General features: G+C 40.3%; 1 protein-coding gene across 8 annotated transcripts in view; it reads left to right on the top strand.

Annotated features, from left to right (window-relative positions):
• Window positions 1-461: 461 nt before the first annotated feature.
• The window catches only part of lrch2 (leucine-rich repeats and calponin homology (CH) domain containing 2), a 107,268-nt gene continuing 83,154 nt past the window's right edge, over window positions 462-24,575 (top strand). For all 8 annotated transcript variants that reach the window (XM_078412268.1, XM_078412266.1, XM_078412270.1 and 5 more), the window contains exons 1-2: window positions 462-698; window positions 22,186-22,330. In XM_078412268.1, the coding sequence (XP_078268394.1) occupies window positions 512-698; window positions 22,186-22,330 (332 nt within the window). In that variant the 5' untranslated portion in view covers window positions 462-511. The remainder of the gene's footprint in view (window positions 699-22,185; window positions 22,331-24,575) is intronic.

Below are 24,575 nucleotides of genomic sequence, written 5' to 3'. Positions count from 1 at the left end.
TAAGTGGCCAGGGATTACAGTTGTTTGGTGGATTACCAGCTTGGTGCTCGGTTTGAGGAAAGCCAGTGGACTATTAAATCCCATTATTTGAAGGTCAATTGTTGTACTCTAACCTCAGTAGAAGATGAATATTTACCGCTAAAACCATTGCCCCAGATCGCTGAGCAGGTGCACTGCCACGATGCCTAAGTTGAAGTTTGTTGTCGACTGAACACAAGATGAAAATAGTTGTATAAATGCAACAGTTAAGATTGGTTGACTGCATCATTGACTGAAAGGTATTCCTTGCTGACCTTCAGCCTCTGCTGGCCTGGCAGAGCTCTGGCTCCGTGAGCGTGAGCGGCCGCCGTTGCGAGCGGGTCAGGTGACCAACGGCCGCCGTTGCGAGCGGGTCAGGTGACCAACGGCCGCCGCTCGCGCCCCGCCCCGCCCCTCGCGGGCCGGCTGTGAGGGGAATGCGTCTGCCGGCTGCGCTTGCGCGCAAGGGGCCGCTCACACAATTAGCAGAGAAATGGCGGCGGTCTTGGGTGGGCACCATCCTTGGTATTCGAGGACCGCCATCTCATCCACGCAGCTTAACCGCAGCCTCGAGAGAGTCTTAGAGGAGGCCGTTCATTCTGGCATTCTCAATCTAAGCGGGCGGAAGCTGAAGGAGTTCCCTGCCGTAAACTACGACTTGACAGATACGGTGCAGGCAGGTGGGTTTGTTCGCATTTCCTCTCCCTCTTCTTCCCTCCCTGGGCCGAGCCTGGCCCTTTAATAGGGAGAAATGCAGCCTTGGACATGTTTGATAAAACGCCGTCTATTTCTTACAAACAAAGGCACGCAGTCCAGACCGGGCGTAGGATGCGCAAGCGAGCAGCGTTAGTGTCAGATGTAACTGCGCCTAACGGTGATGCCCGGGACTCTGTGCACTTCAGTGTTCAAGGAACAATAGCTGCGATCTACCGGATTTGGTGGTGAAACCAGCTTCTTTTTACACCGTGGAAAGGCGAAACATAGATGTTTTTTTAAAACACCGGAGTTTACACCATCAGTCATCGAGTTGTCATCAGGAACTATCATTGGCTTTAATTGACTCTTGCTGTCCACTCCTTCCTCTTCCCCATTCTTCCCAATTTGGATAATATCATTTTATAGATGCAAAATATTACAGTTTACAAAATTCGTTTTGATACCTCAACGTGCACGAGTTTAACTTGTATCGTGTTGCATCCTGTTTTGGAATTTGTGTATTAAGTACAATCGCACATTTGTAACTTTTAATTCAACACATCGAATGAATTGATCTTTTGGCTTTTATCAAATAATCTAAAACAATTTCAAGCGTTGGAAATCAGAAAAAAGATACAAAGTACCGGAGTCGCAGTAGCTCTGGATAACATAGATGGGTGACATTTTGCGTTACTACGCTTCTTCACACTGATTGGGGGGGAGGGGAGGGGAAGAGGGGGAGGGGAAGAGGGGGGGAGGGGAAGAGGGGGGGAGGGGAGGGGGGAAGGGGAGGGAAAGGGGGGAGGGGGGGAGAGGGGGGAGGGGGGGAGGGGAAGGAGGGAGGGGGAGGGAAAGGGGGGAGGGGGAGGGAAAGGGGGGAGGGGGAGGGAAAGGGGGGAGGGGGAGGGAAAGGGGGGAGGGGGAGGGAAAGGGGGGAGGGGGGAGGGGAGGGAAAGGGGGGAGGGGAGGGAAAGGGGGGAGGGGAGGGAAAGGGGGGAGGGGGATGGGAAAGGGGAGAGGGGAAGGGGGAAGGGGGAGGGAAGGAACAGCACGTCATATTTCGCTTCGGTAATTTATAACTCAATGAACACTGACTTCTGCAATTGAAAATGAACATTGACGTCCAATTTTAAGTAAAAACCTATTCCCTGGGCACCTGGGTGTATACTATTTCTTCCTTTCCCATTCCACCTGTATCCCTTCTGGCTTCACATTTCACAACCCTTCTGTTCCTATTGTACAGCTTTTTGTCTTTTTCATCACTAGTCTTTGTTCACACATCTGCCAATAAGAACTGTACTATTGTAAAAACTCTAACACCTGTATCCACCTAATCACATGCCAGGCTTTGTCCCACCTCACCTTTTTTGCAGCTTTCTCCCTCCGACAATCAATGTGAAGGAGGGTCCCAACTGGAAACGCCACCGATCCATGTCCTCCAGAGGTGCTGTCTGAACTGTTTAGTTGCTCCAGCACTTTTAAAAAATCTGATCTGATTATTTCCTACAGTTGCTGTTTTGCTTTTTTTAAATTAGTTTACTGAACAGTAATATTTTGTCTGAAGAAGGGTCTTGATCCGAAATATCACCCATTCCTTCTCTCCAGAGATGCTGCCTGTCCTGCTGAGTTACTCCAGCTTTTTGTGTCCATCTGCGTAATATTTTGTTATATGTACAAATATTTCATTCTATGACTAAACTATAAACCAGTGAGCCTAACATCTGTGGTAGGTAAGTTGCTGTAGAGGATTCTGAAGGATAAGAGGTACTTTCATTTGGATAAACAGAGGCTGATTAGGGATAATCAACATGATTTTGTACGTGTCTCATAAATTAGATTTAGTTTTTTGAAGAGGTAACCAAGATGGTTGATGAGGGCAAGGCTGTAGATATTGTTTATGTGAACTTCCACAAGGCCTTTGTGGTTCTGCATGGTAGGCTGTTCTGTAAGATTAGAGCACATGGCATCTAGGGAGAGCTAGTTGCCTGGATACAAAATTAGTTTCATAGAAAGAAGCAAAGTGTGGTGGTGGAAGGTTGTTTTTGGACTGGAGACATTTAATAAGTGGTGTATCTTAGGGATTGGTGTTGGGCCAATGTTGTCTGTGATTTATATCACTGAGTTGGTTGAGAATGTGCGATTAGTAACTTTGCACTTGACACTAAAGTAGGTGGTATTGTAGACAGTGAAGGTAGTTACCAAAAATACAGCTTGATCAGCTTGGCAAATGGATTGAGGAATGTCTAATCGAGTTTAATTGGGATATGTGAGGTGTTGCTTTAGGGGCAGTTGAATGAGGGCTGGACCTTCACAGTGAATAGTGTTCTGGGCAGTGTTGTAGAGCAGAGGGATCTAGGAGTACAAGTACACAGTTCCTTGAAAGTGGCTTCATGGGCAGATAGGGTGGTAAAAATGCTTTTGGTGCATTGGTCTTCATCGGTCAGGTCAATTGACCTTCAAATAGTTGTACTAGATGTTGGTGAGGCTGCATTTGGAGTTTATGTTCAATTTTACTCATCCTGCTATAGGAAAGATGTCATTAAGCTGGAAAGAGTGCAGAGAATATTTATAAGGACGTTGCCAGGACTTGAGGGGCTGAGCTATCAGGAGAGTTTGAGCAGGCTAGGACTTTATTCCTTAGAGTGCAGGAGGCTGAGGGTTGATCTTATAGTAATGTATAAAAGCATGAAGGGAATTGATAGGGCAACACACACGTTCATCCAGGGTAGTGAAGTTAAGAACCAGAAGACATACGTTTAAGGTGAGAGGGGAAAGATTTAAATGGAACCCGAGGGGCAACCTTTTCACTCGGGCCGTGGTGGTAACATGGAGTCAAGTCAAGCAGTCAGAGGATCTAGTTGTGCCAGATACAATAACACCATTTAAAAGATATTTGGACATGTTGATTGGTAAAGTTTAGAGGGCTCTGGGCCAAATGTGGACAACTTAGATAGGGCATCTTGGTCAGCATGGACGAGTTCGACTGAAGAGCCAGTTTCCATGTTGTATAGCTTGTCTCACTGACCATTCTGGTCAAGGAATTGGGGAGAGTAATTTTCAGATTCCACAATTCAGATGACAATTAATTAAAAAAATAAACCTGAGGATGTTTGAACTCTGAAATGTAAACAGAAAATGGTGAAGCATTCATTAGGTTAGGCAGGATTTATGTAGTTGATGGATGAGGGCATAGATTTGTTTAGGATGGTGTCATGAAATGTAAGGTTATTAAAAGAACATAAATAGAACCGCTTGGTTCACTCTTCGGAAAGATCACGACTAATCTGATTTTTGGGCTCTTTGCTCTTTCTTGTGATTTTTTTCCCCCACATATCCTTGATTTGCATTGTCGTCTAACCCTGAAGATACTAAATAACTCTGTATACACAGTGTTCCCGTTTGGAGTCCCAGAAAGAAGAAATTCTGCCTCTTCCATGGTCTGAATGTTCAAACTGTTATTCTGAGGCTGTGCCTATAGGTTGCTAAAACATTTTTCAGACTTAATTTGCACCTTTTTAAGGCAACCAAAATGGGCATTCTGGAATCTGCCAGACTGAGGGCAGTTTCTTATGAGCCACTGTAGGTTATCTTTGTAAAATAAATGGAGTCTTGCTTATGATAAGATACTTAATTAGTGTGCAATTGTTGTGGTTTTGCAAGAGCACTTCAATCAGTTTGACAAATATAGGTGATTAGAATATTTGATGGGATTTTTATTCAATGGTACTTTATTTGTCAAATGTACTGAAGTACATTGAAATTATTTTTTGTATACAGATACAGTACAAGTGTACAGAGTCATCATATTTGGGGGGGGAGAGGGAATGACTGGGATGGATAAGGTCCTTGATCATATCACCTGCTTCTCTGAGGAAGTATATGTAGATGAAGTTAATGGTGGGGTGTCTGGTTTATGTGGTGGACTGGACTACATTTAATTTGGCAGTAAATTACATTTGGCTTTGTCAACTGCCCATGAACTCAAAATGGAGGATAAAACAGTTAGCACTTCCTAATTTAGTATCGCAGTTTGAAGGAATGATTAAACTGGTTTAGGAAGTGGATTGGAAATATTAGACAATGTTATGGATTTGAGTTCTTGGCTAGAAAACAAAAGCTCTTCATATTAAGAATCTAAGCAGAAAGAAAAAAGATGCAGGTAATATTTGTGATACTGATTTATTTAATGAAAGGTATAATGAAAGTAAGATGGCGCTTAAGCCTTTATTGTTCCTATTCCACATATGTTTTGGTAATCAAATGTTTGCTAAACTTGCCAGATGAGACTAAGTTGGTGCACACATGCTGTCGGGAACTGACTAACGATCAAAATGAGTGGGCAAAAGTTATATAACAGACAGTGTTTAATACAGGGTTTAGTTTAGTTTATTGTCACGTGTACCGAGGTACAGTGAAAAGCTTTTGTTGCATGCTATCCAGTTGGCAGAAAGACAATACATGATTACAATTAAGCCATTACAATGTATAGACACATGGTAAGGAAATAACGTTTAGCGCAAGGTTAAGCCAGCAACGTCTGATCAAGGATAGTCTGAGGGTCACCAATAAGGTAGATAGTAGTTCAACACCGCTCTTTGGGTGTGGTAGGATTATTCAGTTGCCCGATAAAAGCTGGGATGAAACTGTCCCTGAATCTGGAGGTGAGCATTTTCACACTTCTGAACCTTTTGGCTGACGGGAGAGGGGAGAAGAGGGAGTGGCCAGGGGCAATCAAAAAATTGCACATTGGATGAAAATATAAGATGCATCTGATGAAAGTTTGTGTGATTTAATTAGGAATGGAGAGGGCTGAACTGATGATGTGATTGTAGGACAAAATCTCACTGTTGGAGCTGCTGAAACTTATTTTAATTAAAATAAAAAGTATCATGGACGTGATTTATTTTATTTTTTTGTAATTTTTTTGGTTAAATCCATTGGCTATTAACATTCATTGGAGAGGGAAGTCTGCCATCTTTGAATTTGTAAAAGTCTGATAACAACAGCTTGACACTTAACTATCCTCTAAAATTGACAAGTAAATTCACTCTGCACCATCACCCATTCCTTCTCTCCGGAGATGCTGCCTGACCCGCTGAGTTACTCCATCTTTTTGTGATACCTTCGATTTGTACCAGCATCTGCAGTTATTTTCTTACACTCTGCACCACCGCTCTTTTGAAGGCAATAAACACTCCATGAATACATTAACTAGGTTTGGAGGCAGTCCTAAAGAAGTATTCTATTACTAACCACTAGGAAATTAAATCTGTATTCTTTGGAAGAATGAGAACTGATCTATGGGATCCTAAGGGGGCATGACTGGGTTGATGTCAAGATTTTGTCGAGTTGGAGAAAAAGAACACAGTGACACAAGAAAAGGATAAAATTAAGGGGTGGACAAACTTCTTGCACTGTGATTAATTTCTGGAATTTTTCTTTGGAGGGATGTGAAGGCTGAATTATTTGGGGTATTAGAAGAGGAGTTCACTTTTTTAGGAATAGGGATCAACAAATTGAGGAATGTGGGGAACTGGCATAAAAGAGATGAGACCTGGAGCTGATCGGCATTGATCATATTAAATGGTGAGGCAGGCTTAAGGGGTTGATTGGCCTGTTCCTGTTTTGTTATTCTCAAGAAAATATGGTGTTTCACTGACCTGGGTAAAGCTGACAGCTGTGAGGAACAGTGGAGTCTATAGCTTCCACATCTGGTCATAATGCATCAGCACTTTGAAGTTAGTCATGTTGACTTAAAGAACTAAATCAATATGCCTGAGGTTGCATAAATTATTGTCATCCCAAACTTTTTGCAAGGCTAGTTTGAATTCTGATCACTAAATTCTGATCACTAAAATATAAAGGAAACCTCCAAACAATGGATACTGGTTGACCCTAAAAGTCCTATGGCTATGGTAATCCGCACTTCAAATGGAAGTCAAATGGGGTTTATGACTGCAAGATGGCAGAGAACGGATGAAGGCAAAGAAAGTGGAAGTGATAAAAGGCCATCAACTTGGTCTTAGCATTTCCAGTTTTTTTTAGCCGAATTGATGCTTAGAATGTGTTTGATGCGTAAGTTGTGTATAAGCTGTATTTGTGGCTGTGATTGAGTTATCTTGCTTTATTAGCTGACCCTGTGCTTTACAAATGCAATTTTAATGATGGCGTCAGAAGACTTGGACAGGTTGTGTGAGTGGGCGGATGCATGGCAGATGCAGTTTAATGTAGATAAGTGTGAGGTTATCCACTTTGGTGGTAAGAATAGGAAGGCAGATTATTATCTGAATGGTGTCAAGTTAGGAAAAGGGGACGTACAACGTGATCTGGGTGTCTTAGTGCATCAGTCACTGAAAGGAAGCATGCAGGTACAGCAGGCAGTGAAGAAAGCCAATGGAATGTTGGCCTTCATAACAAGAGGAGTTGAGCATAGGAGCAAAGAGGTCCTTCTGCAGTTGTACAGGGCCCTAGTGAGACCGCACCTGGAGTACCGTGTGCAGTTTTGGTCTCCAAATTTGAGGAAGGATATTCTTGATATTGAGGGCGTGCAGCGTAGGTTTACTAGGTTAATTCCCGGAATGGCGGGACTGTCGTATGTTGAAAGACTGGAGCGACTAGGTTTGTATACACTGGAATTTAGAAGGATGAGAGGGGATCTTATCAAAACGTATAAAATTATTCAGGGGTTGGACACGTTAGAGGCAGGAAACATGTTCCCAATGTTGGGGGAGTCCAGAACCAGGGGACACAGTTTAAGAATAAGGGGTAGGCCATTTAGAACAGAGATGAGGAAAAACATTTTTAGTCAGAGAGTTGTGAATCTGTGGAATTCTCTGCCTCAGAGGGCAGTGGAGGCCAATTCTCTGAATACATTCAAGAGAGAGCTAGATAGAGCTCTTAAGGATAGCGGAGTCAGGGGGTATGGGGAGAAGGCAGGAACGGGGTACTGATTGAGAATGATCAGCCATGATCACATTGAATGGCGGTGCTGGCTCGAAGGGCCGAATGGCCTTCTCCTGCACCTATTTTCTATTGTCTATTGTCTATTGACTCTTCAAGGTACCTGGATCATCTTAAACTTGAAATAATTGTGTTGACTATACCAGACTTTTCAGTTGGATGTACAAAAAACCATTAAGAAAAATATCTTAAGTAATTTTTCCCAGAAACAAGGGGAGGGAGCTAAACCTGTTAATTGCCATACAGTCTGGAAGACAAATTGTATTTGAGCTTTTGGAGAAAATTGATGTGGATTGAGAGGTGTTTTGGGGTTTTAAAAGCCATTTGGTAAAATATTATTTATTTTAAATTAATTTAATTTCTATTTAAAAGCTTTATATGAATGAAAATTTTGAGGGACATAATAGAGTTGATTTGGGATTGTGATGTCCACAGGTTGTGTTTTGGGAGCCACTTTTTTTTCAGGATAGATATTTGTGAATAGATATTTATACATTGAAAGTTTGTCATTCAAACTAAATTCTAACGGATTCGAAATTCTCAAACAGAATACCAACAAACTCCACAAGAATATAGACTTATGCAAAAATTCGGGTGAAGTTTAACATAAGCATATAGCTTTGATTGGAATAAGGAAATGAAATGTCATCAAGGGATTGTGGGAAAGCATGACTGGGCAAGTCAAGAGGCTGTTAAAAAAAAATTCAGGATCATTGTCTTTGTAAGAAGGTGAAAAAGAAAATAATTAATGTTCAATGGACCATTTTATGCTAAATGCAATGGACCACTTTATACTAAACTACTTTGGCCAATTCTGGTCAGCGCAATTTAGAATGAAAGCCAAGACCTTGGAAACACACAGTTAAATGTTATAGATGATGCTGTGGATAAATTACTTACATTTTGTGGGAAGATAGGAAAAATTAGGTCCTAATAGATAAGCTAAATATTGTTCAGGCGTGCACAAAACCTATTTCTGATGGAACAAAAGATCTCCCGTTAGGAGATCTAAGGTAAAATAGAACAGAATGCTATGAGATAAAAGCATTCCAGCTCTGTTCTGATCTAAAATATACTACCTGAAGGGGCAGTCGAAGTAAGTTCAAAATAACTTTGAAAGTATTTTGGATGTAATTGAAGGGGAAGCATTGGCTTGTGAAGAAAGAGGTTAGGTTCAATTGTAAAGAGTTGTTAAAATTATAATGTGAATGGCCCCTGATTTTGTTATACACCTTTGTTTCTTTATCCTATTTCAAGCTGGGATGGGTTGAACTTGCCTGTTTCCATGATTTAGTCAGTTGTATGAAAAAGTTTTTTGGCATGAAAAAGTTACCCTCAGGCTCCTATTAAATCTACCCTCCCCCCCCACCTACACTTCTATAAGATCACTCCTCATCCTCCTGCGCTCCAAGGAATAGATTCCCAGCCTGCTCAACCTCTCCCTTTAGCTCAGAAACTCGAGTCCATACAACATTCTTGTAAATCTTCTCTGCACCCTTTCCTGATTGACATCTTTCCCAAAACATAGTGCCCAGAACAGTACTCTAAAAGTGGCCTCACCAATGTCTTATACAACCGCAACATGATGTCCCACCTTCTATACTCAATACTCTGACTAATGATGGCCAATGTGCCAAAAGCCTTTTTGACCATCCTATCTACCCTTGGTTACACTTTCAATGAATTATGTACCTGTACTCCTAGATCCCTCTGCTCTACAACACTCCCCAGAGCCATGCCGTTCACTATGTAAGTTCTGCCCATATTAGTGCTCCCAAAATGCAACACCTAATTTCTGTATTAAATTCCATCTACCATTCCTCAGCCCACCTGCCCAATCAATCAAGATCCTGCTGCAATTTCTGATAACCATCTTCAATATCTATAATTCCACCCACTTTTGTATCATCTGCAAACTTGCTTACCATGCCATGTGCGTCCTCAGCACACCTACTAACCATGCCATGTAAGTTCGTGCAGTCTAGCATAGTATAACAGGTACTGCAAAGATACAAATATCAGATTGCAGAATATACAGTGGTGTTACAGAGAAATTTGTGCAGATATTTTAAAAAAACGTGCAAGGGCTGCAACGAGGTAGTTTGGGAGATAGGGACTAAACCCTTAGCTGATAAGAAGACCGTTCAGTAGTCAGATAACAGCGGGGAGGTAGCTGTTCCTGAATCTGATAGTGTGAGCTTTCAAACGATTGAATCCTCTGCCCGAAAGGAAATTGGACTAAGAGGTGTAAATAGTTATGATAATGTCAGCTGCTTTGCCAAGGCAGCCTAAAGTGTAGATGGAGTCAATGTGGGGGAGGCTGGTATGTGTGATGGACTGGGTTATATACAGTGCCCTCCATAATGTTTGGGACAAATCCCAACCTTTATTTATTTGCCTCAGTACTCCACAATTTGAGATTTGTAATAGAAAAAAATCACATGTGGTTAAAGTGCACATTGTCAGATTTTAATAAAGGCAATTTTTATACATTTGGTTTCACCATGTAGAAATTACAGCTGTGTTTATACATATTCCCCCCATTTCAGGGTCCAAAACATTATGGTGCCCTGAAATGGGGGGGGACTATGTACAGTATAAACACAGCTGTCATTTCAACATGGTGAAACCAAAATGTATAAAAATGGCCTTTATTAAAATCTGACAATGTCCACTATTAACTGCATGTGATTTTTTTTTCTATTACAAATCTCAAATTGAGGAGTACAGAGGCAAATAAATAAATGATGGGTCTTTGTCCCAAACATTATGGAGGGCACTGTAGACAATTCTTGGTAATTTCTTGTGTTCTTGGATAAAGCTGTTGCCAAACCAAACTGAAGCATCCACATAATGTTTTCTAATGTGCATCTGTTGGTAAGAGTTTTTGGAACCATGCCAAACTTACCAAGTCTTCTGAGTAAGCTAAGGGGTTGGTGTGCTTTCCAATATAGATATATCTGATCAGGAAGGCACCCTAGGGTAGCACTCTTGCCTATTAATCTCAGAAAATGATCCACTATCATCCACATCAATTGTTTCACTCTTTTAAATATACTATTAATGGGAAGATGCGTAGTTGGGGTGTGGGATAGATGTCATGATCATATTAATTGACAGGCTCAGGGGACCAGGTGGTTTGCACCCATTTTCTTGTGGCTCAAACTACTGTGTTCTGCCTTGTTGCATTTTGTTCTATGGTCTATGATTTTATTTTTTGTACTATACTGTTCTATGTTCCTGCCACATACTTGGAGCTGAAACAATCTGGTTACAACTTTGATGTCATATTTAATCCCAAAGTGAGCTAAGGATAACAAAGCAATGCATGATTCAAAATGTCCTTTTTGCATTTATGCAATATCACCTTAATCTTCTTTCCTCAACCTGTCTGCAGGCACCCCTATCTTAGATAACTAGTATTATGGTCTTCCTAATTTTTATCTGTAATAAGTAGTTTGTGGTCCCTGGGGGTCAGGCCACTCCTTGGGTCATCCCCTTCGGCACGGTGATGGACTGGTCCGAGGGCGGCTCCCAGCTACGGAGATAAGTAGCTGGGATTTTGGCGCGAGACGTTTGTTCAGTCTCCCGCTGAAGTGAATGATAGTATCTATTTTGAATCTATTAAAGAACCCTTGTGGAATCCACCTGGCTCCTCCTTATTCCGGGTTCGCACCAACTACAAATTGAAATATTGCCAATGGTTGTCAGCAGGTATCTGATAAAAACCACTGTGCCCACGTGTACATTTTCAGCATTTCATTCAATCTTGCCATATTCAAGGTAATCTAGGTGCTAATTGACTTCCAATGAGAGCAGTTAGAGATCTAGCTGAGCCACCTTGTGTTTGGAATTTAAAATTTAAATTGTCAGTTTGTGACATGGATCACAAGCAATTAAAGCAAACTCTTGAAAATACGTAACAGTCTGCCAGTGACTGTGGTGAAAGAGGCAGAGGGAAGAGATGTTTTGAAAAGTGAAAGATGTCTGCCTTAGATTTTGCAAATATATTAACAGCTTGAGTTAATTATAGAGTTAATTAAGCTGATCGAGTGAATTACTTTCATTTGGAAATGACATAAGATAAAGGTCTAGGTTTTGTATTTCATGTGATGGGAAGAGGATGAACGGGAAGGTCAGTGATGGAAGAAAGAACCAGTCTGTCCCACAGGGAATAGTCCTTTGGATTTGTGAAAGAAAAGATATGTTGGATGGTGACAACTCCTTGGATAGTAGAAGTTCATCTGTTGAATAGGGAGGTGGACTGAATGGAGGTTATGGCAAGGGTAAGAGAACAGATGTAAACTTAAATAGGTTTTACTGAGGAATCCTGTAGAGGGGAATCTGAACTGGAGGATAAAGCAATGTTTGAAGCATTAGTTATCTTTTGCATGAGTTTTGTGCCAGGTCTGGGGTCTTGTTCAAATGCCCTTTTCCTGAATCAACCATGCTGACACATTGAAATTAATCATCACTTTTGCTGTGAGGTAACTTCTGAGGTATGGGAAGTGGTCTTTTTCCAGTGTCTTGCTATTAATTTTTTTTGTCATTGGTCTTTGTGCTGTAGCGGCAGTTAATTGATCAAGGCTTTTTCTTTTGGAAGTAGAGTGTTGGGCTTCATTGAAAATATCAGTGAACACTTGAAGCTCGGTCTCGAATGGGCAAAGATGCATGCTTGACTGCTGAGATTTGGGTGACCTTGGTTCCGAATAGAATTGCTCGAAGCTAAGTTGAAATAATTTTAAAGATTAGTTCCACTCCTGGGACATCAGTCATTCTTGCTCACCTCATGTTTTTCAATCAGGGTTACTTATAACAGGCACTGGAAACATAGCATCAAGACTGTCTCTTAAAATTCTCATTTATTGGAAGTACAAGTAAATTAATATCAGTGTCTGCTCCAAAGGCAACATTCTCAGTATCATATCATATCATATCATATATATACAGCCGGAAACAGGCCTTTTTGGCCCACCAAGTCTGTGCCGCCCAGCGATCCCCGTACATTAACACTATCCTACACCCACTAGGGACAATTTTTACATTTACCCAGCCAATTAACCTACATACCTGTACGTCTTTGGAGACGTAGTAATGATGGTCAAATTACACTCTGTGAGCTAGTTGCTTCATCGTCTGAAGAAGAGTCTCAACCCGAAATGTCACCCATTCCTTCTCTCCAGAGATGCTGCCTGTCCTGCTGAGTTGCTCCTGCATTTTGTGACTATCTTCGGTTTAAACCAGCGTATGTAGTTCCTTCCTACACATGATGATTCATATGTGTGCTAGATAACACATTGCCAAACAGAGATTTGATGCCGGGCCCTGTCAAAGGAGGAGATTACTAGGCGGACAGCTAAAAAGATTCAAAGATACACTCCAAGCCTTAAATTGCCAATTATTTCACAAAAACAACAAATCCATTCCAGCTAATTGTTGACCAATTGAAGATGTCATCGACAGGCATGTCAAGCGGCACTTACTCTTAACTAGCTCTCCCTCCTCGCTCTCAGTGGTCCCCTCTCCTTGCTCTGGACATGGCAGGGTTACCAAACCTGAATACTATACTCCAAGTGCTTTTGATGGCATTATGTCGTGAAATTCACGTTTCGCTTATGCTTAATATATGTATGCACTTCTTAGGAAACAACTTTGAGCCACTTGACAATCATTATGAATAAAGCATGTAGATCAGCTTTTAGATTTATTTTAAAGGTAGCTTGCAAAATGTGTTGTTGAAAACTTTCTGCAAGAAACAACAAATCTGCCTTAGCAAATTTGAAAATTGTATCAAATTCTGAAGCAGCAGGAGTTCCAGCATTTCCAGATATTTTATCCTCCAGGAATTTTTTCAGTCAATATTACTTTTTCCAGTTTGTTAGAATTAAAGATACTCTCTGTGATTTAAGTTGATTTACGTATTTACGTTCAGGTATTTGAGCTTCAACTTTGTCAATTTCAGTGCACTCTTAGAACATAAAACAGCGCAGCACAGGAATAGTCATGCTGAACATGATGCCAAGTTAAACTAATCGTACCTGCCTAGACATGATCCAGATCCCTCTATTCCTGAACTTCCATGTGCCTATCTAAAAGTCTCTTAAAAGCCACCATAATCCCTGACAATATGTTTTGGGCCCCCATTATGCTGTCAAAAAAAAACTTGCCCTCTGTATAGAAGAAAGGGTCCTGTGTAAAGAAACAAAAGCTTGGCCCAATTTAAAATCTTCTGTATCATTATTACTTAGATTTCACATTAGGTTTATAAAGGGCACATTCTTTAATTGTTACCAATTTTTACAATTTTTTTTTTGATGTGGAGCATTAAAGCTTTCACGTCTAATATCCAAAACAGGCCCAAGCCGACCCTGCAAAGCCGCTCGGACAATGGGAGTCTTTATGGTCAGCTGCATTTAAAGCAACTTTGACTTTGAAAATGAGCTGGTGACTCTTGTACATTGTCTCCCTGGACTATTTCTGTACACTTTGTACTTAAAGTAATACTGTGCTATTATACATAGCTGTTCCTCGTGTACATGTGACAATAAAGAACCATTGAACCATCAGAAAAATCCTTCAGTGAAAGTGCCATAATTTTCTCCATGCTCCCATTAATGTCTCACTTCTACCTGAAGCCTCTGCATAAGACTTTTAAATTTGGCTTTTAATGATATAAAATGACAGGAAACTTTGAACAGCACCATTATAACTTATCAGCTTCCTTTGGAAATCTTTCCTGTAAAAAATGCTTTCTGTTTTGATTAATACTTTGGTTAATTGGTGGTTTCAAAAGTGTTATAATAACAAGCAATAATGTTGTAAATATATTTCCAGAAGCGAGTACCGTAGGTAAGAATGTGTGCAAAAGCTGACTGGCAAAATAATATATTTGCTATCTTTTTTCCAGTTTTTGAGATGCATATTAATACCAGGCTTTATGATGGTACCATTCTTTCATGAACAATTTCTATTTGTCCATACGTGGAATTGAAAACTTAAAACAACTTCCCTGTGTATTTAAAGGCTCCAGGGTCTTTATATTTACTGACTATTTATAGTTTCACTTTGTGTTCCGGCAGCATGCCTACTGGAAATACTAATTCAGTTGTTATGGTGCTGTCCAGCAGCACTAACATCAAAAATAATTGAAATGGGCAAACTTTACCATTATAGGCATGTTTTCGCCAACATTGCATATTTGATCTGGGGCTAAATCATGTGGTTTTTTCAGATTTATTGAAGGTGTCAATATTAATCTGCCGGTTCTTGATCTGATTTCTGCTTAACTATTATGTCCAGTCAATTTATTCCATAGTTGAGGCTGAAGTAGGAAAATAACAGAAGATGCTTACAATTCAGCTTGGCGCATCTGCTCATGAAAATCATGTTCCTTTGCAATGAACACCCTCACAATTTGAGTGCAAATTATGTATATGAAGTGCATTGGGCTAATTAAATTTTATTCTAAAGCAAGCTGTTTGTGTACAATTTTAGTTGGTACAGTAAAATTATTCTATTCTTTTTTACTTTGATATTGTAGAGGATGGGGGAGCCTGTGTTACATTCCTTCAATAAAATATATACATTTTTTTCAAGTTTTTTTCAAATGTCAGTCTTATTTATTATGCAATAACACCCTTGTTTCTAATTATATAAATGCCCTTTGTTAATCTGGAGGCAACGGTAGAGCTGCTGCTTTACAGCGCCAGAGACCCAGGTTTGATCCTGACTACGGATGCTGTCTATATGGAGTTTGTACGTTCTCCCCATGACTTGCGTTGGTTTTCCCTTTGATCTTCGGTTTCCTCCCGCACTCCAAAGATGTACAGATTTGTAGTTTCATTGGCTTGGTGTAAATGTAAAATTGTGCCGGGTGTGTGTAGGATAGTGTTAATGTGCGGGGATCACTGGTCAGTGTGGACTCGGTGGGCTGAAGGGCATGTTTCCGCACTGTATCTTTAAGCTAAAATATGTGACTGGCCAGAAAATTGGAGAATTTTGGAAATGGCAAAGGATTAAAAATATATATTTTGAAACTCCTAAGAACTATCAAAATAGACTGCGGGAGCTTTTATAATATGTTTTTTAAAGTAGTCAGAGGGTAAGACTGGGGAAATAATGGTAGGAAGGAAGTGAATGGTAGGGACATAGACAACATTTATTTTATGTCCTAATGATAGCAGAAATGTAGTTTCGTAGAACATTGGGAGGAATTAAAATAATCATCAAAAGAAAAGACTGAAAATTCCCTTTCTGTTTTGTAGTCTATATTTTGGCTTCTTGGAGAAAAGTTCCATAGTGAGTGCATTGTTTGTGATTATCCAAAATTCTAATTCTGATAATGTGCCTAGTGACAAGAATAATACCTCTTTTAAAGAAAGGAGACAAACTAAAAGCAGGAAACTATATGTGTAGGAAAGAACTGCAGATGCTGGTTTAAATTGAAGGTAAACACAAAATGCTGGAGTAACTCAGCAGGACAGGCAGCATCTCTGGAGAGAAGGAATGGGTGACGTTTCGGGTCGAGACCCTTCTTCAGACTGACTATGGTCCTTCTGAAGTCTGATATACTCAGTCTGAAGAAGGGTCTCGACCCAAAACGTCACCCATTCCTTCTCTCCAGAGACACTGCCTGTCCCGCTGAGTTACTCCAACATTTTGTGTCTACCCAGGAAACTATATATTAGTCTTTCAGGAAATAGCATGGAAACCTCTAGATGAATACAGGGAGCAGCATCAACATGGCCTTTTTGCAAGGTGGGGGGGTTAAACCTGGGGAAATTCCTGGCTCTAAGGGCTGGGGAGCATCAGCCTCTGGCCCTACACCAGGGGCGAGCCCAGTCCTCTCGCCGCCTTCATGCTGCTCGCGCTCTTCTCTCCAAAAAACAGAAGCACACCACGTGGGGTGGTGCAACAGGAGCTTCATACCGTTCCCAGATAATTGAGGCACGTACTGTGAGGGATACACAGGATTAGTGTTGTATTGCATGTGCATCCAACACCCAGGGACCTTGCTTTGTTGCAACACTGCAAACCCATGTCCAATGCAACGCTCTTCAATTTTGACCCCTCTCTCTCCCCGCCTTTGCTCTGCCCAACACTGTGTTTCGTGACGCCTGCCAACTGCCACCTCGAACGGATGTCTCGGTCCGCTAGAACCAAAATCCGTTATAAAGAGGTCCATAACGAAGAGGGGAGATTGTAATAACTGGTCAGCAATTTGCAATGATAACAGTAGTGAGGTTAACAATGTTCACTGAACAACCAAAGTAAAGAACTTCTAGAACGCATATAAATATGGGAACCCTGAAGTTGTTGTTGATGATTCGCTGTCCCGCCGTAGGGATTGCAATCTTGTTAAGCAAGGCGAAATGCATGCTGTTGGGACTGGTTGACTTTTGTGAGCAGAATTCTTTGAGGCCAGCAGCTGCTGATTGGAAAATTTATGATAGTGTTTTATCAGTTAATGTTCGTTTTCAACAAGGTATTTGTGGTACCAGGGAAAAAATGTGGCTGTATATTTAGTGCTATTATTATGCACATATGATTTAGAAGATATAAATATAATGTCTATGGAAAAAGTGTAGGAGACACAGTAGGTGGCATAGGGAGCGATTGATATAATGGAAGGATTGCTATACTAGGAAGTATGAGCAGCAGGACGAATTCAGCAAAGATTGATGTATCAGAATAGAAAAAAGTTTGATCTAAATTTTTTAAAGAGATGGATGGTATATGAAAAGTACAAATGTTATATTGGGTGGTCAATGTATTATGTTCCAAATATTGTTTTTTAAGCTTGTTTAGTCATCGTTTTGATTATTTTTAATTGCATTCTCAGTTGAATTAATTTTCGTAGTGAATTAGCTTGGATTTATTTTTTTTAATTGAGAATTTTTGATCACTTTTGGTTTTGATTTGACTTCTGAAGTGTTAAAAATGAAATGTAAAGGTACTAACAGTAACATGTGTGCAGTACTGTTTGAGCAATATTGTATTATAATAATTGTTGTATTAAATTATTTTCTGAACTTTCACTGCCTGTCATTTTTGACATTTAAGGAAATTTCAAGATATTCTTTATTTCACTTTTAGGCTAAGAAAGTACCTTGGGGGCACTGTTTGCAACTACAATCCGAATAACCAATGCTATTAGTGATGTTAAGCGAGAATTAATATTGGAGTCCTGCCAACATGTAATTCCACTTTTGAAAAGTTAATTTTTCATAAGTATCATAAATGTTTCATCATTATTGATCTTAACTATACTCGCTATTTGTCACCTCATTTGCTACTGCTCTGGAGGAATCCTATTCCACAGTGAAAGTAGTTAGAAAGTGGAGCTTGGTTTCAGTATTTTTCCATCATGTCTAATACCTTATTAAAATCCTTCTTTTGGTCCCTTATGGGCCCCTTCCATTTTCTATCTTTTTAAGAAATGGGCATATAAAATACTTCTGGCTTCCTTGTTTTTGGTTTCTCATATTATCTCATAATCTCTTGGTCTTGCTCTCTAAGATTTCTTAATTTAATAAGCACTTTGGATCGCTTTTGCATTCTGAACTTAAGTTGCCAGGAACCTTTTCTCTCATTTTAACCTGGGTTGTCATGGGAATTTTGGTTTAAGGCATTCTTGCTTTTATGCGGATGGAAATGTCTACTCTCCTTCAACTGTTCACTTTTCAGTAGATTCATATCATATCATATATATACATTCATCAATTTCTATTCCTTTGGAATGCAGGATGCTGAGGGGCAACTTTATAAGGGGAACAAATGGGGTGAATGCACAGAGTCTGTTTGTCTGTTAACTTTAGATTTGCACCAATTCTTCTCCAAACCATGTCTCTTAGTTCTTTAGTTAAGGATGGGAAAGGAGACACAACATAAAGAACATTCTCTTGTAAGAAGTATGTATATACTCCTTATACACATTCCTGTCTATTATTAAAGATCTTCATTATCACATCTGTAGTTCTAGCACCCTACCAAAATTTGTTTAGTTGTCAATGATCAATAGTTGTTTAGTTTATTATTCAGGCATGTGAATTTACTATGATGAATGATGAAGTAGTAATGGGTATTTTAAGGATTCGGTGGCCATCTTGGACGCCATCTTGAAAATTAGACCTTTCCAGTGGTCAGACTGTGGTAGACTTTTGGTATGTTATTAAGCACACCTGATACTACAAAAAACTGTTGAGAAACCTTTTGATGCAATTTTTTGGGGGTCAAACCACATATGCAGCCGCCTATTTGGGCTGATTATCAATTAATGTGCGAATTTACTTAAATGTTATTAATGTACAGTGACATATTCACATTATTTTGCAATGTCTATTTTTACTGTGAAATGCACTAAGAGGCTTGAAACTGGTAATTTTGTAAGCAAATCTTTTGTATGTAAATTTTTTGACCCCCGTTGTGCACTCAGCTCTTTTCCTCTTTTTTTACCTCACTCACATGCCTGATTATTGTCACATTTACCGAGGTACAGTGAAAAGTTTTGCATGCTATCCAGCCAAATCATACAATGCACGAGTCTAATCATACATGAGTAACAATTAAATAATTGTAGTGGATAAGAGCAGATCCTTTTCTGGGACAGTATGTGAAGAGTCACCAGGTTCCTGTGCCATCTTGCAACCTTCAATTTTCAAGTCTCCGGAAATATCAAATCAGATCTTGACCTAATTAGATATATAGTCATTTATTCACAAAATGCTAGAGTAACTCAGCAGGTCAGGCAGCATTTCAGGAGAGAAGGAATGGATGACGTTTCAGGTCGAGACCCTTCTTCAGACTGATGTCAGGGGGGCGGGACAAAGGAAGGTCCTTTGTCCCGCCCTCCTGACATCAGTCTGAAGAAGGGTCTCGATCCGAAACGTCACCCATTCCTTCTCTCCTGAGATGCTGCCTGACCTGCTGAGTTACTCCAGCATTTTGTGAATAAATACCTTCGATTTGTACCAACATCTGCAGTTATTTTCTTATACTAGATATATAGTCAATCTGAATCGTTTCAACCTGAAACGTCACCCATTCTTTCTCTCCATTCCTTTTCTCCATTATGATGTCTAGTTATGATACTCCAGTTTGTCAAACCATGCAAATTATTTTTTCAACAATTCTTACACACACTAGGTGTCAATGACAGATATTGCATATCAAAAACAAGTTGGAGTGTGCCACTCTCTGGTGAACACGTGGATTGGCTTTGCCTCTCCTCTTTGCAGAATGGTTACCTGCATGCTGCATGCTTGCTACCTCTTGAATGGTTGTATGACCACTTGCTGGAATCTGGAATGTGCACTACAACATATCTTCAGCCTCCTAAATGCCCAACATTGAATTCAACTGCTTCAAAACTTGGAAATGAGGTTGAGCTTGAGTGACCAGAGGTATTTGTTTGCTCATACTTTGGGATGTGTAAAATATCTTGAAGTTTCCACATGGCTACATTTGGCTTGGGATTTTACAAACATGGCAAAAGTAACACTGATCCACTGCTTTGAAGTTTCTGCTTTAGCTGTTCCAAGTGACTATTGACTTTGTGCTGGGTTTAAGATATTGATCCTCTGAAGCTCTTTAAGTAACCAAAGGTTGTGGTGGGATACCGGAGGCATTGGCGAATTTCATCACAGATATCTGCGTTACTCCAGTACTTCTGTCGTCTTTTTTTGTAAACCAGTACATCCAATTCCTTGTGTCTAAGTTTCTCTGTGGAATACTATTTGGGAATCACCATGCTTCAAAGCTGTTTCTTTAACATCTAGTAGATTTGGCCTTAAAAGGAGGCTGTGGTTTAAATTTGACAATATTGACAGTATCCGGGGGGGGGGGGGGGGGCAAAGGGGCGCAGCACTAGCACTGCTGCCTCACAGCACTAGAGACCCTGGTTTGATCCTGACCTCTATGCTGTCTATGGAGGGTTTGCACAATCTCCCTGTGACCATGTGGGTTTTTCTCAGGGTGCTCCAGTTTCCTCCCAAATTCTAAAGACATGCAGATTTGTAGGCTAATTGGCTTCAGTAAATTACACCTTGTGTGCAAGTGGGATAATACAGAATTAATGATCGATGGTCAGTGGGTCAAAGGGCCTATTTCAACGCTGTATCTCTAAACTAAAGTGTTCCTCACTAGTAGATCCAAAGTACTAGTTTTGAAAGCCTCTGCAAATTCTGCCTGTATTACATAAAATTCTAGGCTCTTGATCTGTTTGGATTGATAGCCTCACTGTGCAACCTACCTTTTGTATAAAGTAGAAATAAAGAACTGCAGATGCTGGTTAATACACAATAGGGCTCAAAATGCTGGAGTAACTCAGCAGGTCAGGCAGGATCTCTGGAGAATATCTATAGACGATGTTTTGGGTCAAGACCTTTCTTGCTGATTGTGGGGTGGGGAGGAAGAAGAAAGCTAGAAAAGGGGAGAGGTGTGGCATGGTAATGGATTGATATCGGCAAGGGTTTTTTATGATTGGCAAATAGTTGGAACAGAAGCCAGAAATAAGAAAGTAGGTGTGAGACAGGTTTAAAGAGTTGCACATTGTGAAGCTAGAGGGAGGAACTAATAGAGGTGTTCCCATTGTAGCCTCCTGTACGTCGCCAAGACCAAGCATAGACTTGACAACCATTTCACTCGGCACTTGTGCTCAATCTGCAAAGACTTACTGGATCTCTTGGATGCTAATGATTTAAACTCCACTTCCCATTCCCATACTAACATTTCTGTCCTGGGCTGCCTCCATTGTAAGAGTGAGGCTATACAGAAATTTAAGGAACAGCACCTCGCATTCCATTTGGGTACCTTACAACCCAACGGTGTGAGCATTGAATTCTCCAATTTAGGTAACCTATCACTAACCCTTCCCCCAACCGTCCTCCCCCCTGCTATTTCCTCCCTGTGGCTGCACAATCCACAACTCTTCAAGCCCATCTCACACATTTTCTTATTTCTGGCTTTTGTTCCAAACATCTGTCTATCAAAACCCCCGGTCACCTGTGTTGATGAATTACCTAACACACTTTGTTCTGTCCCTTTTCCAATTGTCCTCTCCCCTCCCCCCAACCGCCCAACAATTATTCTGAAGGGTCTGAAGCATCATCTATCCATGTTCTCCAGAGATGCAGAGTACTTAGTTACTCCAGCACTTTTGTACCCTTTTTGCATAAAGTACTTTATACATAATTTGTTGAAAGTTTGATTACAGCAAAATGTAATCTGATTTGTTCAGATAGTTTATCATATATTCCCTCTTTTTGTGATGTCCTGTGTTTAGAAATTGGTCAGTCTTGCAAATAAAGATGTGATGTAAATGATTAATTCAATAATAAATTCTAATACATTTTGATATTGCAAGAAACCAAATATTGAGATTTAAAATTCATCACTAAAAAGCCCTTCAATTCTGAGATGCTTTACAAATTGTTTCTGTATTTTATTTAATTTACTACGATAATCTGAATTGAGTGCAATTTCATATAATTGTGCCACTGTTCTTTCTTTCAGATCTCTCAAAGAATAGATTTATTGATATTCCACAAGAACTTTGTTTGTTTGCACCATTGGAGACACTACATTTATACCACAATTGCATTAAATGCATTCCAGAAACTATTGTTAATCTACAAATGTTAACTTTTCTAAATATTAGGTAAGTGTTTAGCTTTTATGATGAGCAATTGTAAAATTTACGAGCTAATCTGATTAACCTGAATAACAAGTAATATTTTAATGAAATGCAAGTATGGCAACCCCTCAACCTGGAAACTTACTGAGGAAAATATATGTGTATCATTCAGATTGCTTTAAACCTTTTAAAAGCTTTTTATTTATTTTTTATGTTACTCTAATAAAGCTTAATTTAAATAATATTTCCTCATAGAAAAGGTGCATATAAGAAAAGGCACAAATAGATTTGTTATCACTGATGTGAGCAGACATTTCATTTGAAGGGTACTGCTTCTTAACAAGCAGCATTTCCTCTGTCTGTATTTTATTAGTCAAATGTCTGCATTTTATTAGTCCAGTCATGGAGTTTGAATCATTTCAGTGATGTTCTGATAAATATAAAGCCCAATAAGATGCTAGTCTGCTGCTACAACTCCTGGAATAACATTATTTATTTGATTAATGAAGAATAATTCTAGTCAAGGGAAATATTGGATGCATAAGTTGGATTTCTTCATTTAAAGAGTTTTGCTTAGTAAAAACAAAGTAGGCACCAGCTGCACTACTCTCATCGAAAGGCATTACATCGCCTGATAGGAATTAGTTTAGTTTAGAGAAACAGCATGGAAATAGGCCCTTCGGCTCACCGTCCACACTGATCAGCGGTCCCCGAACACTATTTCTATCCTACACACTAATTTACAGAAGCCAGTTAACTTAAAAATCTGTATGTCTGGAATGTGGGAGGAAACCAGAGTACCTGGAGAAAACCCAGTCACAGGAGGAACGCGCAAACTCCACACAGACATCACGCACAGTCAGGATCGAACCAAGGTCATTGGGGCTGTAAGGCAGCAACTCTACCACTATGCCACCAACTTCTGAATACATTCAGGATAGTAGCAGCTAATACAGTAAACCCTCATGATAATGGACCATGAGGGTGAGGGTGAGGGAAATGGTGTCCGTTGTTGTCAATTGACCGCGATAAACGAATAAGGGATTACTGAGTAATAGAGTTATCATTGCACAACTAGTGGAAAATTAGAAAATCAGAACTGCAGATGCTGGTTAATACAGAAAATAACAGTGTTATAGTAACTCGGTGGGTCAGGCAGCATCTCTGGTGCACACAGATAGGTGATGCTTTGAGTTGAGACCCTTCTTCAGATACTCTGTCTGGAACTGGGCTTGGAATCCAGGTGAGTCATCAGCCTATGTGCAGGTAGGAACTGCATATGCTGGTTTAAACTGAAGATAGACACGAAAAGCAGGAGTAACTCAGCAGGTCAGACAGCATCTGTGGAGAAAAGGAATGGGTGACATTTCGGGTCGAGACCCTTCAGTCTGAGAATCAGGGGAAACGGAAATGATACATCTCTATATCACCGTCTACATCTCTCGTTTCCCTTTCCCCTGACTCTCAGTCTGAAGAAGGGTCTATACTATGAGGATGCAGGGTGACTTGGACAGGTTGTGTGAGTGGGCAGATGCATGGCAGATGCAGTTTAATGTGGATCAATATGAGGTTATCCACTTTGGTGGCAAGAACAGGAAGACAGATTATTATCTGAATGGAGCCCAGTGGTATGAACATTGACTTCTCCAACTTTAGATAGTTCCTCTGTTCCTCTCTTCCCCTCCCCCTTCCCAGATCTCCCACTGTCTTCCTGCCTCCACCTATATCCTTCCTTTGTCCCGCCCCCTGACATCAGTCTGAGGAAGGGTCTCGACCCGAAACGTCGCCGATTCCTTCTCTCCTGAGATGCTGCCTGAACTGCTGAGTTACTCCAGCATTTTGTGAATAAATACCTTTGATTTATACCAGCATCTGCAGTTATTTTCTTACATTATCTGAATGGTAGCAAGTTAGGAAAAGATGAAGTACAACGAGGTCTGGGTGTCCTTGTTCATCAGTCACTGAAAGTAAGCATACAGGTACAGCAGGCAGTGAAGAAAGCTAATGGCATGTTGACCTTCATAACAAGAGGAGTTGAGTATAGGAGCAAAGCGGCCCTTCTGCAGTTGTACATGGCCCTTGTGAGACCACACCTGGAGTATTGTGTGCAGTTTTGGTCTCCAAATTTGAGGAAGGACATTCTTGCTGTTGAGGAAGTGCAACGTAGGTTCACTAGGGTAATTCCCGGGATGGCTGTACTTTCATATGTTGAAAGAATGGAGCGCCTGGGCCTGTATACACTGGAATTTAGAAGGAAGAGAGGGGATCT

The sequence above is a fragment of the Rhinoraja longicauda genome, chromosome 15, assembly GCF_053455715.1.
Source record: "Rhinoraja longicauda isolate Sanriku21f chromosome 15, sRhiLon1.1, whole genome shotgun sequence".
Taxonomy (NCBI): Eukaryota; Metazoa; Chordata; class Chondrichthyes; order Rajiformes; family Arhynchobatidae; genus Rhinoraja; species Rhinoraja longicauda.
This window is presented reverse-complemented; position numbering and strand designations above follow the sequence as displayed.